This window comes from Neodiprion virginianus, chromosome 6 (genome assembly GCF_021901495.1).
Source record: "Neodiprion virginianus isolate iyNeoVirg1 chromosome 6, iyNeoVirg1.1, whole genome shotgun sequence".
Lineage (NCBI taxonomy): Eukaryota > Metazoa > Arthropoda > Insecta > Hymenoptera > Diprionidae > Neodiprion > Neodiprion virginianus.
In genome coordinates, this window is record NC_060882.1 from 17,686,237 (window position 1) to 17,705,321 (window position 19,085).

The window sequence follows — 19,085 nt, forward strand, 5'->3', positions numbered from 1 at the left end:
GACATAGCAAAACTTTGTATGTGTTGAGTACTATTTCCATCGCTATATTGATGACCATACGGTTATTTTGACGGGTGTTGTCATACAAATTACCAAAGCGTTGACTGAGCAAAGACTATAAGTTAAAAAACGCATCGGAGAGTTCTATTATTTCAACATTTAGTTATTTGAATTTATGTATGTATGTATAAGTGTATCTTGAATAAATTCAAAAGTTGACCAAATAAACTGGGGAAGAAAAATAAAATCATTCCCATAAACCCATCAAAGGTAAATTGTAAACATTCATGACAACAATCTTTTCACAACAATTACTTGGCACAAGTAACAGCGTCAATTTCGAGTAACAGCATTACATTGAAGATTACTATATGAGCTGTTTCTAGAATGTTACATCATTGCTAATGATTTTCAATAATTTTATCATTGTATCTGCATGATATTCGGTATCTATTTTGTTATAAGATGGAACCCAGAAAAACCAAGAAGCCGAAAAGAGTGATCCACTGCTCGGACGGAACTCTGGAAGAATATTCCTCAGGTGATGAAAGTGATGGTCAGAAGGCAAAGGTAGAACTACCAGTCGTCGATCCTGTAAGTCCAATTTACTTTAATAAAATAGCACTATAATTTCCTTTATTGATGTGAAGGTAAAAGAACGCTGTGCATCAATTATTCATTTTGATGAACAATAAATAGGTAGAACGCTACTGCATATGGATTTAAATTAAAATACATCGACACAACATGAACGTTTTAATGGTGAGAATTGAAAAATCAAGTTAACATTACAATGAAGAAATAAAAATAAAAAGGAAAAATGAAGGTCATATAATGGCTGACTTAACGTTTCTAAGGTATTTGATACTCTGCAATCTACATTAAGCAAAGCTGGTTGAAGAGAATGTAAACTAATTCTTTACCATTTTTTTTCCTTTAAATCAAATGAGAAATTATGCAGTTACAAAGAAAATGTATTTTATTTTCCCTATTTGGTAAGATGAGAAATTATACTATCGACTCACATCTCAATCGAATTCAAAAGAATACCTGAATTATTTTTGTAATTTTCAAACGATTATTTCATGAGACAACGTACCATACTTATAATTTGTAGTGATTTTTTCTTTAAATTATATCTTTGAATTCCAAACATTTCGGTCAAAATATTCGACAGATTAAATAATTTTTTAATCATTGGAAAATTCTTAATGCCACATCTCTATATGTTGGTGCTGTAAACTTCAACAATTCTTATTACTTTTCAATTGATTTAGGTGTTGTGATTCACCAGATTTGAATGAGATATCCCTAAAAGTTACTGCAACAGAATTATTGTTGAACCTGAAATATACCGATGAACCATTCAACTTTGACTAGTATAACGAAGGTGTTTTGTGCCTGATGCTTGACATCTGATTGGTTCAATCCTGAGTTAAAATTACCCAATCTGAAGTGATTTATTAATAGCGAGTGTCTATCCTTCAAATGAGAAGTTTTTAATAGCGACCACTAAAATAAAACATGAGATTATCGATATACAGAAGCTTACTTTTTGCGAAATATCAGATAATTATTCTGATAAAGTTGAAGTTTTAAGCTAATTTGAAGTTCTAACAAAATTTGTCTTTTTTCTCTTATTTTTTGCTATGGAGCAGAAAACCCTGACTTGGTTTCCGTGGATATGGTATCAGACGACCTGGGTGGGTAGTAAGACCTTGAGTGCTTGTGATTACGTTGGAGAATCCCTAGCAAACTTTTTTGGTATAACAAGCCCAAAATTTCAATTTGAAATTAACGAATACTATAGAATGAAAGCCGAAGAGGCTGAAGCACAACGCAAGGAAGACTTAGAAATGGGTGGTTGGACGGAGAACAATCGTAATAATCTTGTTAACAACAGTACTTCGACAGAGCAGGTAGAAAATAGTCAAAGATTTTGATTTTTAAAGAAAATTCGAAGACCCCAAATTTTCCTTCAAATCTTTACAACGTGATCATGAAATAAGTTCAACTTTTTTAATGGAAGTATTTAACTTGTACATTATTACTTTCCCTTTTACGTCAAGATTTTGTTTCAATTATATAGAGTATTATAATTTATACAATTAGACAACTTTCACATTTATTTAAATTAACCAGTGGGCTTCTATTGTAGTTGTATATCTTTAATAATAAGTACATTGATAAGGTAACATGAATATTGTGTGAATCGCTACACTGTGCTTACAATTAGCTCTGAGAGTGTACATTCTTTTCTCAGAATTTGGGATTTAAAAAAATAGTTAGATTCAAACTAATATTTTTTTCGGTTTTGACGTAGTTTTCATCCTCATGCTATACATATAGGTATGTTGTTTATTTATACGACCACTCAACATGCCTAGACTCAGCCAAGATTAAAAAAATAGTTGGAATACTATAAAAGAAACTTTTTAGAAATAAAATTCGATAGGAGTGGAACAAACGAACTGCTTTTACTTTATAGGTGACTAATATTTATTTATCGTACTATAGATGATTGCTTAAATGACATTTTCATTGTTTAAACCGAATTCAATTTTTTCACACGCAGTCTAATTCATCTTATTGCAGCCTGATGAGTCAAATTTTAAAATAGGCTACCATAATTGTATTATGTACAAAAATTACAGAGTACAATTCTTACTGATGTTAATACTATTCTACAAGTCGGTTCTTTATGGACAAATTTTTTTAATACAATAATCACAACTGCTGAACTGCAAACAAGACGTCTGTCACTTTGTTGCCTCATATTCTTTTGAACATGGTTTTTATTCCCAAGAATAAATCAATTCGAATTCTAACGACTATGCAGCGAAAGCCTGCAGAGTAAGAACTTGAGAATGTGTGATGAACCTCCTGCTGTCTTAACATTTTTTTTTACTGACTTTTGATAAGTCTTTCAAATGTGCCTTTCTGAAAAATAGTTATACCAAATAATACTGATATCGATAATTTTAGAATTCTTTAGAAGGAACTGTCAGTAAATAAGAGTAATAATTCACCTATTGTTCGAAATCAGCTTCATTCACAAAGTAATATCTATAAAAAAATTTAAATTTAGCACTATGCATCTGCTAGATAATCTATAATAAAAAGGGTAAAATAGTGACACCACTTCATGTTCGACGAAATAAAATTGGATGGCTTTGTACATCAGTACCTTGTCAAATAGAAGTAGAAGACCATCTTGTAATGAAAGAAAAGTATGGCAAGAAATTCAACAGATGTAGTACGATCGCGAGTGAAATAATTGGAAGGAAATTCAAGAAATGATGTCGTGATATCTATGTTTCATGCAAGAAAATATTATTTTCAGTGCTTTATAAGATACATTTCAAAAACTTTTCATAAATGTCACAAAACTTAGAATTTCTCACCTTGTGTATAAATAATTGAGGCCTCAATTGACAATGCAGTATTCCAAAAATTGTATTATTTCGATATTCTGATTAAACATTCTATACTCAATATGTGTGTGTGTGTGTGTGCGCGCGCGCGCGCGTGCGGGTGTGTGTGTGTGTGTGTGTGCGTGTGTGTGTGTGTGTGTGTTGTTTAAAAGATTTTATTTCTTTTATACCTTCATTCCAGGTACATATTTAGGCTATAAGCTGTAATTATTCTATTATTAGTACTAGATACCATTGTTAATAATACTTCAAAAACTGCTGGACAATAGTAGAAATTACAAATTAAGGCAACACAGTTTCATTTTATTTGTCACTTGAAAAATTTGTGTAATATGAAATGACTTACTAATCATTTCTAACTCGTTTTTTTTTCTAAACCATAGTGTTGCGATCTTGGAAACAAGTTTTGTCTAATAGGTTTGCAAATTTTTCACTCAAACTTCAATGTATTGAAACAATTGCACATAGGTGTGTGAAGTGGAAAAAATATTTCACTCTATATCTTGTCACAAAAGAGCAACAGGGATGGCATTGGTGTTATATTTACCTATCAAATTACTGATATATGTCGGCTATCCAAGTCTGATTTCATTTCCATGCCTAGCTATGTTTTTTGTATATGACTGCTGTATATTTTCTCTTAATTTAGGATTATGATTCGGGCACAAATCTATGTAAGGCTGCAGTTAACACTAACAAGGAACTTTGAAGCCCTTGAGGCAAGTGTCTTTGTAGCCATGCACCTTTGTACTGCTCAATATGAGCTAAAAGCTTGTTGGCTATATCCGTCCTAAAAGTCGGTGGTAAATTGCTTACTCCAAGGTTAATAACAGCTAGGCCCATATTGCTATTTGGATTAACGCCAACACCGATCAGAGTTCTACCAATACGACAGGCAGTCAGCATCAAGTCTGCTGTTAATTGAAGTTCCTGAATTTCCATTAAAGCAAACTTTGATGTTAGGTTTACTTCATACAATGAGTGGGAAATGCGTTTAATTTGCTTAGTAATTTTCTGAAAATATTATAATTGAATTAAAGATTTTGACATGGTCTAGTTATTTACATTAGATTAATAAGTTTGCAGTTTCAATTTGTAAAAAGCTGTCTCGCTTTGCAATAATAATATTCACAGATCAACTCACCACAAATAAATCAGTCGATAGATTATCTAACGTAACATTGTCTGGGTCAGTTAAAAGCCGATACAGAGTAGAACCTCTGTTATCTGGTATTTGCTTCAAGTCTGTTACTGCTTGATTTTTGCTCAATGTTAGTACTAACGTATCCACGCGTCCTAATTCAAGTATTGCATTGCCCACTTTTCCTTCCGAGTCCGAAAAAACATGAATATCGAGCAGTTTTGCTAGAGTCAGTTGTCTGCAGAAATATGAATGAGTAGACATTTTGTTTACATCTAGATCAAGATATGTAATTGTAAATTACACTGATTAGTGAAATATCATTGTTGATTTTAATGGTAAATTTGTTAATATTTTACAACTTTCTTCTAAGATAAATATTGAAGAACAGAACTCTAGGTACATAACTGGAACTAATCCAAACGATTACCTGGAAGTATTAGGGAGTTCAGACATATCACAGCTTTCCATATTGAAAGTATCAAACTCGCTAGCTGGATTCCAGGCAAGCCCAGCTGCAATTAAAAACCCTACCCAAGCGAACGGGTGCGGGGTCAAATGATGGCTACCTGACCAGTGAGCTACGACAATACCGAATGAATTTTGCTGTAGGGCAGTTTTTACAGCATTTCTTGTGTTGGCATAAGTCGAAGCCGGACATCCAGCCAAACTATTATAACTTGCTGTTCCAGAGCTAGGCAACACATTGCCACCAGCATTTCTGAATACTTCTGTCCATTCTGAGAAATCGTAGTCAGCCTGAAATAACAGAGGAAAACTCTCCTTAGAACTTTCAATGATAAAATAGTAAAGCACTTTCCACAGGATCATTTATTCATTGCTGAACGTGAGAGCCTGCTGAATGAATAAATTACCCTGAAAATTAGGGTGTCCGTTAGTTCGGGCATTTTGGAATATTTTCGATTGCACTCCAAAAATATGTTGATATTATAGAAAAAAAAAATCCCCTGTCAATACAAAAATTTTTATATTTACAGGGGATTTCTTTATCTATAATTTCAATATATTTTTGGAGTGTAATTGACAAAACTCCAAAATCACACAAATAAGGGACACCCCACTGTATATCGATCCTTTATATATATTTTTATACCGATACAACATGAATTATTCATTACCTGAAAACCATATTCCACCAGGACGACATTGCTTGGAACGTTTCGTAAGTCCGGTTTGGAGTGTAGTCCATTTGAACATAGTAATAACGTTGCATCGGAATTCAAGTTTAAAATATGCCAAAGTTCTTGGAGACAAGAGTACGATTTGAATACTTCAGACATATCTGTTTCCACAGTTTCATTCCCAGATAAACTTGAGTCCAAATTTTCTAACTGAACAAGCAAACCAGCCAGCCGGGGCCCAACATGTACGTAATTTAGACTTGGAAAGGTGGCAAGCAGTTCTTGAAATACTGGCCACATTTGGGGTAAGTGACGTTGACTTACGTTTGAGTCAACGTCCAATGCGGGCACTAATTCCAAGTGCCGATCTCTGTAAAGATGAAATAGTAAATCAGGTCGTAAACTGAATTTTTATTGTGGGAAGCGATAACAAACATTTTCAACCGTTGAAAAATTATACTAATGCAAACCTGCAGTATCTGTCCAGCGTCACCATTTCTGATCTAGTGTAACATAATTGCCAATCACAGCTTGGTGCCAACCTAGAGTAAAGATGTAAGTGAGATATTTTAAATGCTGACCATAAATCGATCATGTGGAATAAGTATTCTAGGTTGGGTATTCGTCCTCTTGGAGATATGTCCAGTAATACGCCTCTGTGTTTGAATCTTGGTTCGTCCTTAACTAAGACAGCATCAATTTCGCATACATCTGATGTTTTGTGAGTTTTGCACAATCTTAGGATTTGTACAAACGTACAAACCGCGTAATGCAAGCCTGCCAAACTACCAGCAGTTACTTTAATAACATTTTGAGAAATCAGCAGTTGGTAGCCGTTACTAACGTTGAAGAGGTTTCCATTAACTAAACACTCTATCTGTTGATCGGAATATAGTTTTCCAGATCTTGGTTGTACTTCACCAATTTTAACGTCATGACCAAGCTCCAATAATATTGACCTACTAATCTCCCATACATCCAATATTCTGTGGATCGATTCAGTGCCTTGTATTATAGAAATAAATAGTTCTTTTCCAGCAATGAATGGAAGTGCGTCTGGAAGTTCGATAATAGTCTTCGGCTGTGGCCAAATGAGATTGAATATCCCATATCTTTCTCCTATACTTTTAACAGGACTATCGATTCCAGGTTCACGACTCATCCCCTCAAATATTTGGTCAAATGATTTATTGGTAGAATCTATTGAAAGTTGGCTCAAATTTGAAGACTTTGATACTTTTCGGTCTCCATAGTTTTGGCTCATAAACGTATTAGCATTATGCATACTACTGCTTTCATTAGATGTTACGATTGCTAAAAATTTCTGCAACATAGAATGCAATGTAGGCTTTCCAATTGCCAAATCATACGGAGTTTTCCCAGCGAATGTTCTGTAACATTGTAAGATTACTATTATTGGTTTACAAAGATAATAAAAATTACTGAATTGGCAATACATTGCTACAATCTTCCTTTCTTTGTAAATTTCGTTTTTTAAGACACTTCAATTAGTGAAAGTTGAAATTGAAAGATACACATGTTTGATAATCTCAAGATAACAAAAGATTTGAATGTTTTCACCCTTTGTTTGCACGTGCAAGAGGATTAGCTCCAGAATGTAACAGTTCCTGACAAATTGTCACTTCTCCACGATTAACTGCATCATGTAAAGGGGTTGCTCCGCAACTATTCTCTGCATTAACATCTGCTCCTCTGTCTACAATCAGAGTAATAACGTATTTGTGCTTAATTTGTCTTTTCAATCTTTGTTTTATTCAAGTGAATGAGTACATTTATTAAAGCTGCACATATTCTGGGTACCCCACAAATATTTATTGCAATCAGCAAAGTTCGTTATCTTTGTTATTATTACTAAGCGGAGACTGTTTCTTTCATATAATATATAAAATACCTATCAGACACTTAATTACGTCTTTGTTGCCATAGCAAGCAGCCCAATGAAGTGGAGTATTTTTACTCCCCTCTGAATCCCAGGAATTTATGTTTATCCCTGCAGCTAGTAATTGCACAACTCTTTCCAGCCTGTGAAGATGAATATAAAGCTTCTATCAATTCTCCAAGTTATGAAATTTCTCAGTTATTAGTGAGATGTGTGCAAAGTACTCAATACTCGATTTATTAGAAGGAATGACTAGTAGTTTGGCACAAACAAATAAGTTTAAGTCATTAAATAAATGTTAATTTACTTGAGAGTCATAGATTTATGTTACAAAGACATTTAATTCTGTCATACTCACTCAGATGCAGCGGTAGCTCTTAAGAGTTCTTCGACATAAATACGTCGTATTGCATCAGAAGATGCAACGTCAACTGCATTGTAACCCTGAGAGTTTTGAATTGTAGGATCTGCACCGCAGCTAAGAAGACTTCGCACAACATCTACTTGATTTATCTATGATGGGTGCAATAAATTCAATTTCAAACCATATTATTCATGCATAAGAAACTGATTTTTCATACAGTTGCTCTAAAAAATTGTACACACCTTAGATGCGTACAGAAGGAAAGTCCCTTCCTCTAAGAGAGCCTGATTCAGAATTTTTTCCTTTGTAATGCTCTCTCCTGTATTTCCATTTTCACCTGATCAAAATTGAGTAATTAAGTTCGGAATATTGTGCTGGGAAATTGTGTAAGATTAGACAAGTCTAACAGACTGATGCATCAAAAATATGGTGTCTAATCAGTTGGTATAAACATTCGGCATGTGACAAATAATTGTTCTGATCATCAGATAGTTGTATTGTATTGGCATTTGTTTCGATAAGGAAAGCCTAACAAGTATAACAGAGATATACAATAGGGATATATTGTAACAATCCGTGAAAGATTAATTGATAATCATGAAAATGTACTTGTTTTCGATGATTTAAAGTAGTGACTAATAAGACTCGTGTAATTATAAATAAGGTTAAGGTCATACATGCATCCAATAGAGATCGGATAATATCGGTACGGCCGTGCTCGATTGCCGTACGAATATTTTCGCAAATATCTTGCATTTCTACTGAATTTATTTCATTATTACTAATAATTTAATTTTCAAAATATTTTAAGCCACAATTCGTCGTCTAGCTGTCAAATGGGTATCCATACGTGGCGCTATCTCATGGCAAGAGGGAAAAAATCTAGTTCAGAATACATGTCTGGGCTGGATTTTCATAGGCAGCAAAAGCTACCGGAGTATTTTGCTGCCGAATTTCGTTCTATTAGGAATGGTAAGAAAATAAGTAATTCACATTCAGCAAGTGATCAACGCCTTATTATGTTCAGCGCGCACCAGTAGCGCTAGAATTCGTTTTATAGAGACTCTGGGTAACGCTTCCCTGCTTTTTTAGAATTCCTATTGGTTAAAAACTCAGCAGCATTTTGCTGCTCGTGAAAACCCAGCCTGACGCTGCGGGCAGCCCGAGTAATTCCTTCTCATTATTCCAATACTTGATTCATTTCACTGCATTGCCTGCATTACGGTTCTAGAATAATGAGATTGAATTAGAGTATTTTCTTAAATCACGAACAGCCACTCATCATAGAGCTTATAGGCAAGCTTTATTGAATACGCTGTGAGCAATTACAGCCGAAAAACGTAAGATTTTGTTCGTAATTCATCTGCTGTTGGTCCTATGCTCTTTTTGATGTTTTTTCCGCATTCCTGAGGGTCCGATTATTAAAGAAAGATCTTAGCAAAAAGATTCTGAGACAAACAGTTTCTGAGCTCTGAAAATCGCAGAAGAGCAATGCTGACCCCTTCGAATTTTTTCAGTCCATTTTTCGCGGGTTTTAGATGAGGTGGAAGAGAAAAATCACAAATTCATAGCTACAAAGTTTCAATTCCAGTTTATTCTACAAGTGTTGAGGTGTCAGTGTAAACTACTTTACCAAGTTTCCGAATAGTACAATTCTAAAATGTTATACTAGTATGTAACATGAAATTGCTGTTCAAAGCAGAAATGAACCCATTTTCTATGGCAGTTGGTTTTGCTCCACACAGCAGAAAACCCCGCCGCCGGTCCATACGTAGCAAGCAACCAATGAGAGCATTTTGCTGTTGTTGCACATGAAAAAGCAGCTTAATTTCTCCGTGTTGGTTCCACGGTCTTAATCCCTCGATCACAGCGCCGACCTGGCGGCCACAACATGAGATAAGTAACCGGCCGTGAAATGAACCACCCCCACTACCTTCGTTGCCAGACCTGTATGTAAGACCGTGGTTGGTACCACCACTTAAATGGGTTCGATCACTGATCGGTGTAACATACAGTTTAGTGGGTTCGACGCGCTTTTGGATGGTTTTTTTTTGCATTCCTGGGGGTACGACTGGTGAGACGAGTTTGGCAAAACGATTCTGAAAATTACGAAAAAGAAAGGTTTTTTTTTGTCTTTTGGATCTTTTAAAAAATAGTTATATTAATTCTTTGATGCACTACATTGCCGTTATTTTGCGAGAGGAATTGTTCGATTGCGCGCAGTCCGAATATGCTGCAACTGATCAGGATTTACAGCCGCAAAACGAAAGATTTCCCACCTAATTTCTGTGCCGCTGGTCCTTTGCGTTTTTTAATGTCTGTTCTGCATTCCTGAGGGTTCAATTATTCTAGAGAGGGTTATACAAAAACCGTGGAGAGTACATTCAGTAATGTCACTTTGAAAAGAATGTTGTCAAAGGCTATTCAAGCGAATAGCTACTTTGTTGGGTTTGACATTTTTCTTCAGCATATGCACATTTTTCAGTGTCAAAAATATTTTTATTTCACTTTTATGTATTCGGCATTTGAATGATTGTCGATAAGTAATATCAATCACCCAGACGTTTTTGCATTCACGTAACCTACGTCATTTATTCATGATAATGCATCAGCGTTGACATTAAAATAAATCAATTTTTGAATCTAATATAAACATGATGCAAGAACTGTTCAAAATTGTTTACGTCTTTGATCACTGGTGTGTATGATAGTAGAAGGATTAAGACATTACGTTTATTGTTGTCTGTTATATAAGAATTATACATTTTTCACAATTGTCACTCAATCAACTTCATCGGGTCTTACGGGATGTGTTAATGGTATAACTGACTTCTTTTTAACATCCCTTGATAAAGCTTTCCGCATATCTGAAACAAAAATAATATATAATAATAACACCACCATAATTAATAATTAGATCCCTTGAAGATTATTAGATAGAAGTTTATTCAAATTGCAAGCAATGACTTTCTTCTCTTTCTCCTTGTCCTGCTGAGGGACATTATCAATCCGAAGTTTAATTTCAATGTGATTTACTTTTTTTGCCACAGATTTGTTCAGATAAATTTACTGTTTTATAATTGAATATAAGTTAAACATGCGACTAACCATAAGCATCTTCATCTGGATCACCACTGTAGTACTCTAAAACAGTTCTATAAACAATATATCCCAGTTCCTGATACATTTTTATTGCGACTTTGTTACTCACTCTGACAAAAAGGTCGACAAAGTAGGCTTGCTTCCTGAAACATTGTTAAATTTTATATATACATATATATATAGAATCACTGTTGCATGCAAACCTTTCAAAAGTAAAATAATGAGAAAGTAGTGCATACTTTTCTGATACTCCTTCCAAGAATTTCATTAATGTTGCAGCTAGTCCTAGCCTACGATAATCAGGAGAAACAGTAAGAGCTGTTACATGACCGTGCCAATTTTCACTGTGACCTTCGGCTTTTCCCATAACTGCAAAGGTAGTATAGAAGTAAGGGATCCAGTGCTAATACTAGTAGATTTATATAAAATTCACTTTGGATTTATTGTTAGAAAATTTGACTTTTCTCATTTATAGGAACTAGACGCTTTCAACATTCCAGAATAAATTTTTCAGTTATTTTGTGGCGTAGTAACTAAAGATAGTAATAAATAATTATCGGATATATTTAATTATTATTGAACTCATTTTTCAATTCTTCGAAACTATCTTAATTTTATATCAGCTTACTTACTATAACCCATAATTTCTCCAGATGGGGATTCAGCGACTTGAAAATACTCAGGCCAATGGGCCAGGTACTGCATGTAGAATGACAGTCCATACTAAGATGGAACCGTTGAGGATATATTTAAAAATTGAATTGAAATAAACATTTCCTAAAGACAGATAATCTTATTTCTTTTGTATATCACAATTAGCGATACAAGTGGAATAATGCAGCATGTGAAAGGATACTGTTTCTGTGAGTGGATCCAAATTCCTGTTTCATAACAGAGACAAAATATTAAAATATCATAATAAAGATTACATTGCATTGGTTAAAGAATCCATTCGAGCTTGGATAACTGAAGTTCACTGATAACATGAAATGGCATCAAAGATTCAGATTTACAGTATGATAATTTGTTTTGATACAAGTTTTGTACAATGCATTGAAGTTTTGTTATTGGATCAAAATATTTTTCAGGTTACATTTCGTGTAGAATCAGTACTTACACATTGTTGAATTTGAACATATCATCGCAGGTGAACGGCCTTAGAATTGACATTTTCTGTGTTTATTTTCTAGAACAAATTACGATGGAAACCTGTGTAAAACGTTATCTTATTTTCATCAGGTTCTCACAAAATGAAGAATACTAACTTTAAAATGGTTGATATTTGACCATGTATTGGTGGTTCGTTTTGCGATCGCGTGTTTGCGGTTCTTGTTAGTTGCTGTTTTCGTGTTAGAGGCACAGTTAGAGGGCAGACTAGGGCAGGCACAGAATTCTTTTAATTAAGTCTTTTTCCTTTTGACCGAGCCTTTTGTATCACAGGTGTCACAGGGGGACACAATTGAATGCTACAATTAAGCGCAAGGCTACTGCGTGCGATCGCAAGATGGCACTAGGCGCAAATTATACATCCTTATTTCTACGGCTTATTTCACAAATAGTCGATCGATCAGGTGGTACGTGCATCGTATAATTTGTATCCTAACCTAACTTTTTTCGATCAAGAGGATCAAAAGAATCGTGAGAGAATCCAACCTAACACTAACCTGAAAAACTTATGCGGTTACCAAAGAAACTGCACAACGCAACTTATTAGATATAAATTTATTTTAACAGTTAACGCCGTCTATTAGAAATATTCATTAACGATGTTCAGAACCATACGTTTCGCGTCTCTGGTAAGAAATTTCGCAACCAAACCGGAGGAGATTGGAAATCTTGTTAAGGTGAGTTAAAGTATACCGAATAACAACATCACCTTGAGTAACTACTTTCGTGTTTAAAATGATGCAACAAATATAACGTTTTCATTTCTCCAGAAATAATGGCATTGTAGGGCTAGTAGCAAGTTACGTTACTGATTTTCATTCCCTATTTGACATTTTCTATTAAATGACTGTTGATGACAATTTTTTACTGCATTCGTATGGTGTGTCTGGATCTTACTTGCGTTTTGCATTTTACAATTCGCATTTCAATATCTTAATCAGATCGATGATATTGTTACTTATTATTTGGCTTACTGTATAAGAATGATATGAAAATTTAATACGCAGTTTCGACTAATTGTAATAGGCAAATATCTTCATAAAGTTTAATATTTATATTTCATATTGCGCAGCCATCGGTTTTAGTCATGTGAATAATTCGAAACCAACAAACTCAAAAATTCTATTCCTTTATAACTTAACAACGAGGCTGTGATAACAAAAAACTTTCGTTGCTATACTAGAAACATACAATATCTGAAAAATTCCGTATAATATGTTGAATGAAATTAATTGCTATCCAGCGAGCCATTCTGTTAGCCAATTTATCTAAAATTCACATGTTACAATAGCATTATACAAAACAATATTTTTTATGAAGTTTGCAGATACTGGTTCTAACGACGCAAACAATTTAGCTGTACATCTATATATTTTAAACCAAAATTTTGACATTCTTGTCCTTTTTAACTGGCATTTCTATATTATTCCAAAATTTAATTTCTTCCGAGGAATATAAACTGAATATTTCAGTTGACGAGTTGAATTCTCAGATGATTGACAATTATGTAATACAGAAGTAGCATAAGCTTAGTGTTCCATAAGGGAAACATAATACTTTTTGTATATCACACTTCTCATATTTCTTATTTTTCATCTAAGATTGAAATTTTCTAAATTACGCCTTATAAAAAAAACCAATAAACTTGAATTGATATTTTGCTTGTTTCTTTTGACATAACTTTCTGAAGAATGATTATAAATTTACATACAAAGCGGTAATGACAATATAGAGATTAACTTTTGTAACATTACTTGGCTTTTTCTGTGTTTCTCAAACGTTTGTCAAAGAATTTGATGTGTAAACAGATGTTCATTCTCTTTGTAATTCTTAACATCTTGAAGATTATAATGCAGTATTCCATTTTTTCATTTCAAATCCAACAGTAATGCATATTCGAGGTTTCGTTCATACTGTAAACATTAAAAATTTCAATTTTAGACTAAAAATAATATACTTATAAGATAATGATGAAATGTGGAGGACTAGTTTATTTTCGTCAACTGCACGTAACAAATGTCAATAGTGAATCACCCAGTGATATTTATTATTGTTAATGATATCAGAGTTCTTTTTTCATTATTTAGGGAAATAAAGTAGTAGTTTTTATGAAAGGCGTGCCAGAAGAACCAAGATGTGGTTTCAGTAATGCTGTTGTACAAATCCTCAGAATGCATGGTGTACAATATAACGCACATGATGTACTGGCTGACGAAGAACTTCGACAAGGTACTAATTGATTAAATTTTTTAAATTTCAGTACCCCAACTCTAGTAGATTCCAAGAAGAGTTTATCAAACTTGGATAAACTAAAAAAAATGATTAAATATCCATTATTAATGCTTATATAACCACGTTAATTAGGTTTTCAAAAAATTTATATATGCTATCCAAAAAAAAAAGAACGCACGAAGACTAGAAACTTCCAAGTGACATTCCAATTTATAATTATATACGGTTAATAGAAAACCTTTTAACAATCGCTAATGTATACATTAATTTAAATTACTATCTCTTATTTTAATAAACATTTTTCCTTTGGCGATATTGAATAATACAATGGGTTAGTCAAATGCTATGTGGTCTTTGGCTAACAATCGTTGCGTTGACAATATAACATACGACGTGCTATATGTAATAATCGTTATACTTATATTTTGGTCATGTGTGTGTTGTTACATGTATATTTCTTACAGGTATAAAAGAATTTTCAAACTGGCCAACGATACCGCAAGTATATATAAACGGTGAATTCGTTGGCGGATGTGACATAATGCTTCAAATGCATCAAAACGGGGAATTGATTGAAGAGTTGAAAAAAGTTGGTATTAACAGCCTTCTTCTGGAAACTGGAAAAGAGGCTGATAACACTAAGAAATAGATGCAACGTGTTAATTCTCTGTAAATAGTTAATATATTCACGTTATTGTTCATTTTATTTTGTACCTAGTCAGTTTCTGTTACAATAGAAAAAAAAACAAACAAGTTAAGTTGACACGTGCATCTTTTTTCAACACCCCTTCATAGTGCAACGTGAGTAATGCACCTAAATTATATAAGAGCGTATGTATATTTCAACTTACACCATTACATGATTTTTCAGAGCATGTATATATATTTATGCTGTCCCAACATTTATAAGATTATTAAAAACCTGCAGACAAATCGGGTGAAATTAGGACCAGGTTAATGAATTTGATTCAAATCCTGATCCATTCGTAATTACATAATGTGTGTCTTGCATTATATAAAATATAAAAATAATTTATCTCCATTTGAATATCACGTCACTCGTGATAATTTACCTTCTATTAATTAATTTCCTTTTCAATTTACGTCCTCTGAACATTTATATACCTGTACAAGGGATATATTTAGCATAATGTCATTGCTGTTTTTTTCTTATCTTACATCGATATTCTCGATACTTTGTCAAATTTCATTGTCAGTAGTACTTGAATTCGCATTCTGTGATGTTTTGGAACTTTTATATTCATCCTCGCAGAATTTCATTTTGATTTTCTTAGCATATTTAAAAGGAGAAGATCACATACGAAAAAGACCATTGTAAAAAAGAATTATATTTTTCGATGATTTTGTCGCATTCTTTGATGACTCAAATACCGATTACAGTGAACAAATATTTTTCTTGCGTTCAACAGGGCGCTTTCTATTATTTTTTTCGACTTCACACAATACTGAGAGATATGTTCCAAAAAATCGACATTGTGAACCTCGCTATAGTTTACAATTAAAATAATAAAATTATTTTATACAAGAAACTGCAGCAACTTTTTTGTGCATTAATGTTTTTCGGCGTCTAACCACCCCTTTTTCTACATCTGGAGATGTATGAAAAAAGTACCTCCGAAATAGGTATATAAAATAATTTTCTACAAAATCAACCAAAACACTTTTCCATAAGAGTCTGGCCAATTATCAGACAAAACAGGCTGAGTTCGTGGTAAAGTAAAAACTTTACAGTAACCATTTGGTATAGTTAAAATTATCCAGTCATAGTATTACTGATCATTCGGTCGAATAAACTATGACGTAAATTTATGATGTAAAGTATCCAACTTCAATAATTAGAAGACGGAAAAAAAGTATCAAATCAATCTAGTGTAACAACAAACTGATCGTTAATTTTTTCGCCATCTGGTAAATCTTCAGTGGTCGCAGTGGCTACATTTTTTCTCTATGTATTTGATGGGAACTTGAGATAAATCGAAACACGTAGTTATTTATTCCGTCATACATCTTGCTTCCATCGTATAAATTATACGATATCCGACGCTTCACCATAGCTTACGGTAGGTATCGTCGTATCGTTTCTCCTGATTCTATGCGTGTTTTCAAAGGAAACAAATGAGTTTTACGTTATATGCATATATTACGTTATATGTTTATGTAATTTATCGATGTGATTTTGTCTCAATATGAAGTATACCACAGATGGTGTGCCTCTACGACAATTTTTCTCTGGATCACAATAGCGGAAGGAAAATTACAGTTGAACAAGTATTCAACGTCGGTAAGAAAATGAGAAAATTTGAAGCATATTGGCGAATTGTTCAGTGATCTAAGCCCTGTTGATAAAGAAGGTAATATAGTATTGCGCGAGTTAACTCGCATTAATGATCCGGTGTATTTTCATTACTGCAGAGGAATAATGACGTCGTACTATTTTCATTTCACGCCGATATCAGCGAACTGAGAATGGTGGTTAGTTAAAGCCTCAAAGAACGAAGTCAAAGCGGTTACGCCGCGTCGCGGGCGAGGGGGTTGGCAAGGGAGGAACGGGTACGGCGCGCGCCGAGGTCGGTCGCGGGCGGCAAAGTGGGGGGATAGCTTGGAGCACGAAGCGCGCGAGCCGCGAATCGCCAGGGCCGTACCATTGATGCGCATGCTGCGGTGCGCTGCGCCTGAACATGTGCTCTTCGGACATCTACGCATGCCCAGCGGCGCGGTAAATAGGTAGAGCGTCTCACCCGGAACAAAGGTGAATGTGAAGGAGTCGCGTGTACGTGGGGATGCACCACGTGGCGATTAAGTGATATTGTGTCACAGAGTAGGTTACATACTAGAGGTAAGTACGACGTAGAGAATAATATCGCCATAAGTTTCGGCTCAATCGTGCGGCTGTTCGTAAACTACATGGCGCACAGAGTACGGTGTGAGCGTCCCGAGTGCAACGCTATGCAACCTGGAGTAGTGGGTCCTGCGGGAAGCTATACATAACACGCAACACAACCGTTCGCTCACGTGTCAACAGTACGCACGAGCCTGAATCGGAGAACCTAAGTGGAGGGATCGGCCGGCCGTGTCAGCGAGAAGCCGGATAGCGGAGGAGGCAGCCGGCTGTTCTGTGGATGAACGACGGAGGGACAGGTGGAGAAAATGCGGGGACCGCGAACCGTCGGTACGTACGACGTCGTTCGGTAAGCCCTCGAGGAGTGAAGGGGGAGGCGTGTAGTGGCGTTTCGAGTGATAGGGGAAATCAGTTGCCGTACGAAATCCACCGCGGTTACACGTGCGTGCGTGATGTTATTGGTCTTCATCACACCTCTGCATAGTACGTTGTGTGTACATACATACATACATTCATTCGTATCGCGACGTCACTGACTGAGGGGAACATCGTATATATTCTTTTTCACGTAATGTGTCGGGCGACCTTAAACGCCGATAGAAAACTCTTGGACACTCAGTTCATGTTATATCTATAGATGAACAATAAATAATCATGTGAGATGTACGTCACCCCGAATGCAAACTGATACATCAATTTCGCGCTCGAAATACACGTATCGTTTCATAATTATACCAAATTATAATATTTACGTGATTGACATACATAGAGTAAAAACTGGAAATAAAACATTAAATATTGCTTATGCTTATTACGATATCCTCGGAATCTCTACTGTACCTATATTATACGTAGTTGATAATAAATGAATAATAAATAAAAGTATAATAAATAAATAGACATATATATTGTAAACTCTTGGCGAGCGTATTTTTCAAACTGTACGACGCGCGGTGGCTCCTTCGGCAGATAAAATAGACTCGTTCGAAATATTGATACTAACTTGGCGATAAGCAGCGCGAGGAAAAAGAGATAAAGCGAAACACGTAGGAGCCAATCAGGAGGAAATCGTTTCTGTTGGCCCGCCGATACGACTCCGCTGAAAGGATGCTGGACTCCGAACAACAGGCCAATCAGATTCAAGCGTTGGCTTCGCTTGACCAAGACTGGCACCTACTCGAGGGTGAGCATACGACCTTCGTTAATTTGTTTATTTATTGTCTATATGTGTGTATGTACAGTAATATTCGTCAATACTTTAACCTTCCGGCTAACTTGTTTTCGGTGTTAAGCAAAACGCGAGTTTTGTGACAATAACTGGCGATGCAGCTGACGTGAGAGAATGGGATGCATTGTCATGTAATTCGAATTGAATTGAACTCGCATTTTGTTTCGGACGGGCAACAAGTTAGCCCACAGGTTAAGGCATTGATGAATATTACTTTACTACATACATGATCTCCTGTCTTCTTTTCCAAAAACTTGTCCTAAACATTCTTTTTTTTACATTATTTCACCCTCTTCGTGTAAATTGGATTAGTTTGTTTATATTTTATCTCTTGTTTATTCTGTACCTCTTGACTTTTCGCCGTTCGATTATGAGATTATCCCCTGTGCTCAAGGTGACTGCGCGAAACCTTAAAAACATTTTTGTGTACCTTGTCTCCGCAACGGTGAATACCGTAAATACATTCGTCGCTGTACTGTTACCAATAGAGTTTGCTAGTACCTCCTCCGTACCGA

The 19,085-nt window shown here is 35.0% G+C and overlaps 6 protein-coding genes across 11 annotated transcripts in view; 4 read left to right on the forward strand and 2 right to left on the reverse strand.

Annotated features, from left to right (window-relative positions):
- The window catches only part of LOC124307408 (fasciculation and elongation protein zeta-2-like), a 396,278-nt gene that overhangs the window by 196,004 nt on the left and 181,189 nt on the right, over positions 1-19,085 (forward strand). The window lies entirely within an intron of this gene.
- Positions 137-2,933, forward strand: LOC124307403 (protein FAM177A1-like). The gene is made up of 3 exons (XM_046769047.1): positions 137-270; positions 466-594; positions 1,659-2,933. Exons 2-3 carry the CDS (start codon positions 466-468, stop codon positions 1,941-1,943), a joined length of 414 nt encoding a protein of 137 aa, XP_046625003.1. The 5' UTR covers positions 137-270; the 3' UTR covers positions 1,944-2,933.
- On the reverse strand, positions 272-8,828 carry LOC124307327 (uncharacterized). The gene is made up of 11 exons (XM_046768874.1): positions 8,659-8,828; positions 8,224-8,318; positions 7,976-8,130; positions 7,630-7,760; positions 7,299-7,434; positions 6,188-7,108; positions 5,715-6,087; positions 5,006-5,334; positions 4,579-4,813; positions 3,982-4,448; positions 272-592 (listed from the first exon to the last, which is right to left on the reverse strand). The coding sequence occupies exons 1-10, from the start codon at positions 8,735-8,737 to the stop codon at positions 4,086-4,088; spliced, it is 2,817 nt and encodes a 938-aa protein (XP_046624830.1). The 5' UTR covers positions 8,738-8,828; the 3' UTR covers positions 272-592; positions 3,982-4,085.
- LOC124307399 (N-alpha-acetyltransferase 20) lies at positions 10,701-12,504 on the reverse strand. 2 transcript variants are annotated; one of them, XM_046769041.1, is made up of 8 exons: positions 12,349-12,496; positions 12,201-12,269; positions 11,940-11,964; positions 11,716-11,806; positions 11,323-11,452; positions 11,193-11,226; positions 11,090-11,125; positions 10,701-10,848 (listed from the first exon to the last, which is right to left on the reverse strand). In XM_046769041.1, the coding sequence occupies exons 2-8, from the start codon at positions 12,251-12,253 to the stop codon at positions 10,795-10,797; spliced, it is 423 nt and encodes a 140-aa protein (XP_046624997.1). In that variant the 5' UTR covers positions 12,254-12,269; positions 12,349-12,496; the 3' UTR covers positions 10,701-10,794. The 2 variants fall into 2 exon arrangements, with proteins under 2 accessions (XP_046624997.1, XP_046624996.1); XM_046769040.1 differs by having other exon boundaries at positions 11,090-11,226; positions 12,349-12,504.
- LOC124307404 (glutaredoxin-related protein 5, mitochondrial) lies at positions 12,818-15,245 on the forward strand. The gene is made up of 3 exons (XM_046769048.1): positions 12,818-12,927; positions 14,338-14,479; positions 14,947-15,245. The coding sequence occupies exons 1-3, from the start codon at positions 12,850-12,852 to the stop codon at positions 15,129-15,131; spliced, it is 405 nt and encodes a 134-aa protein (XP_046625004.1). The 5' UTR covers positions 12,818-12,849; the 3' UTR covers positions 15,132-15,245.
- LOC124307367 (uncharacterized) overlaps positions 17,414-19,085 on the forward strand; it is a 50,532-nt gene continuing 48,860 nt past the window's right edge. Inside the window, exon 1 of the mRNA XM_046768980.1 lies at positions 17,414-18,525. Within this exon, the coding sequence (XP_046624936.1) occupies positions 18,450-18,525 (76 nt within the window). The 5' untranslated portion in view covers positions 17,414-18,449. The remainder of the gene's footprint in view (positions 18,526-19,085) is intronic.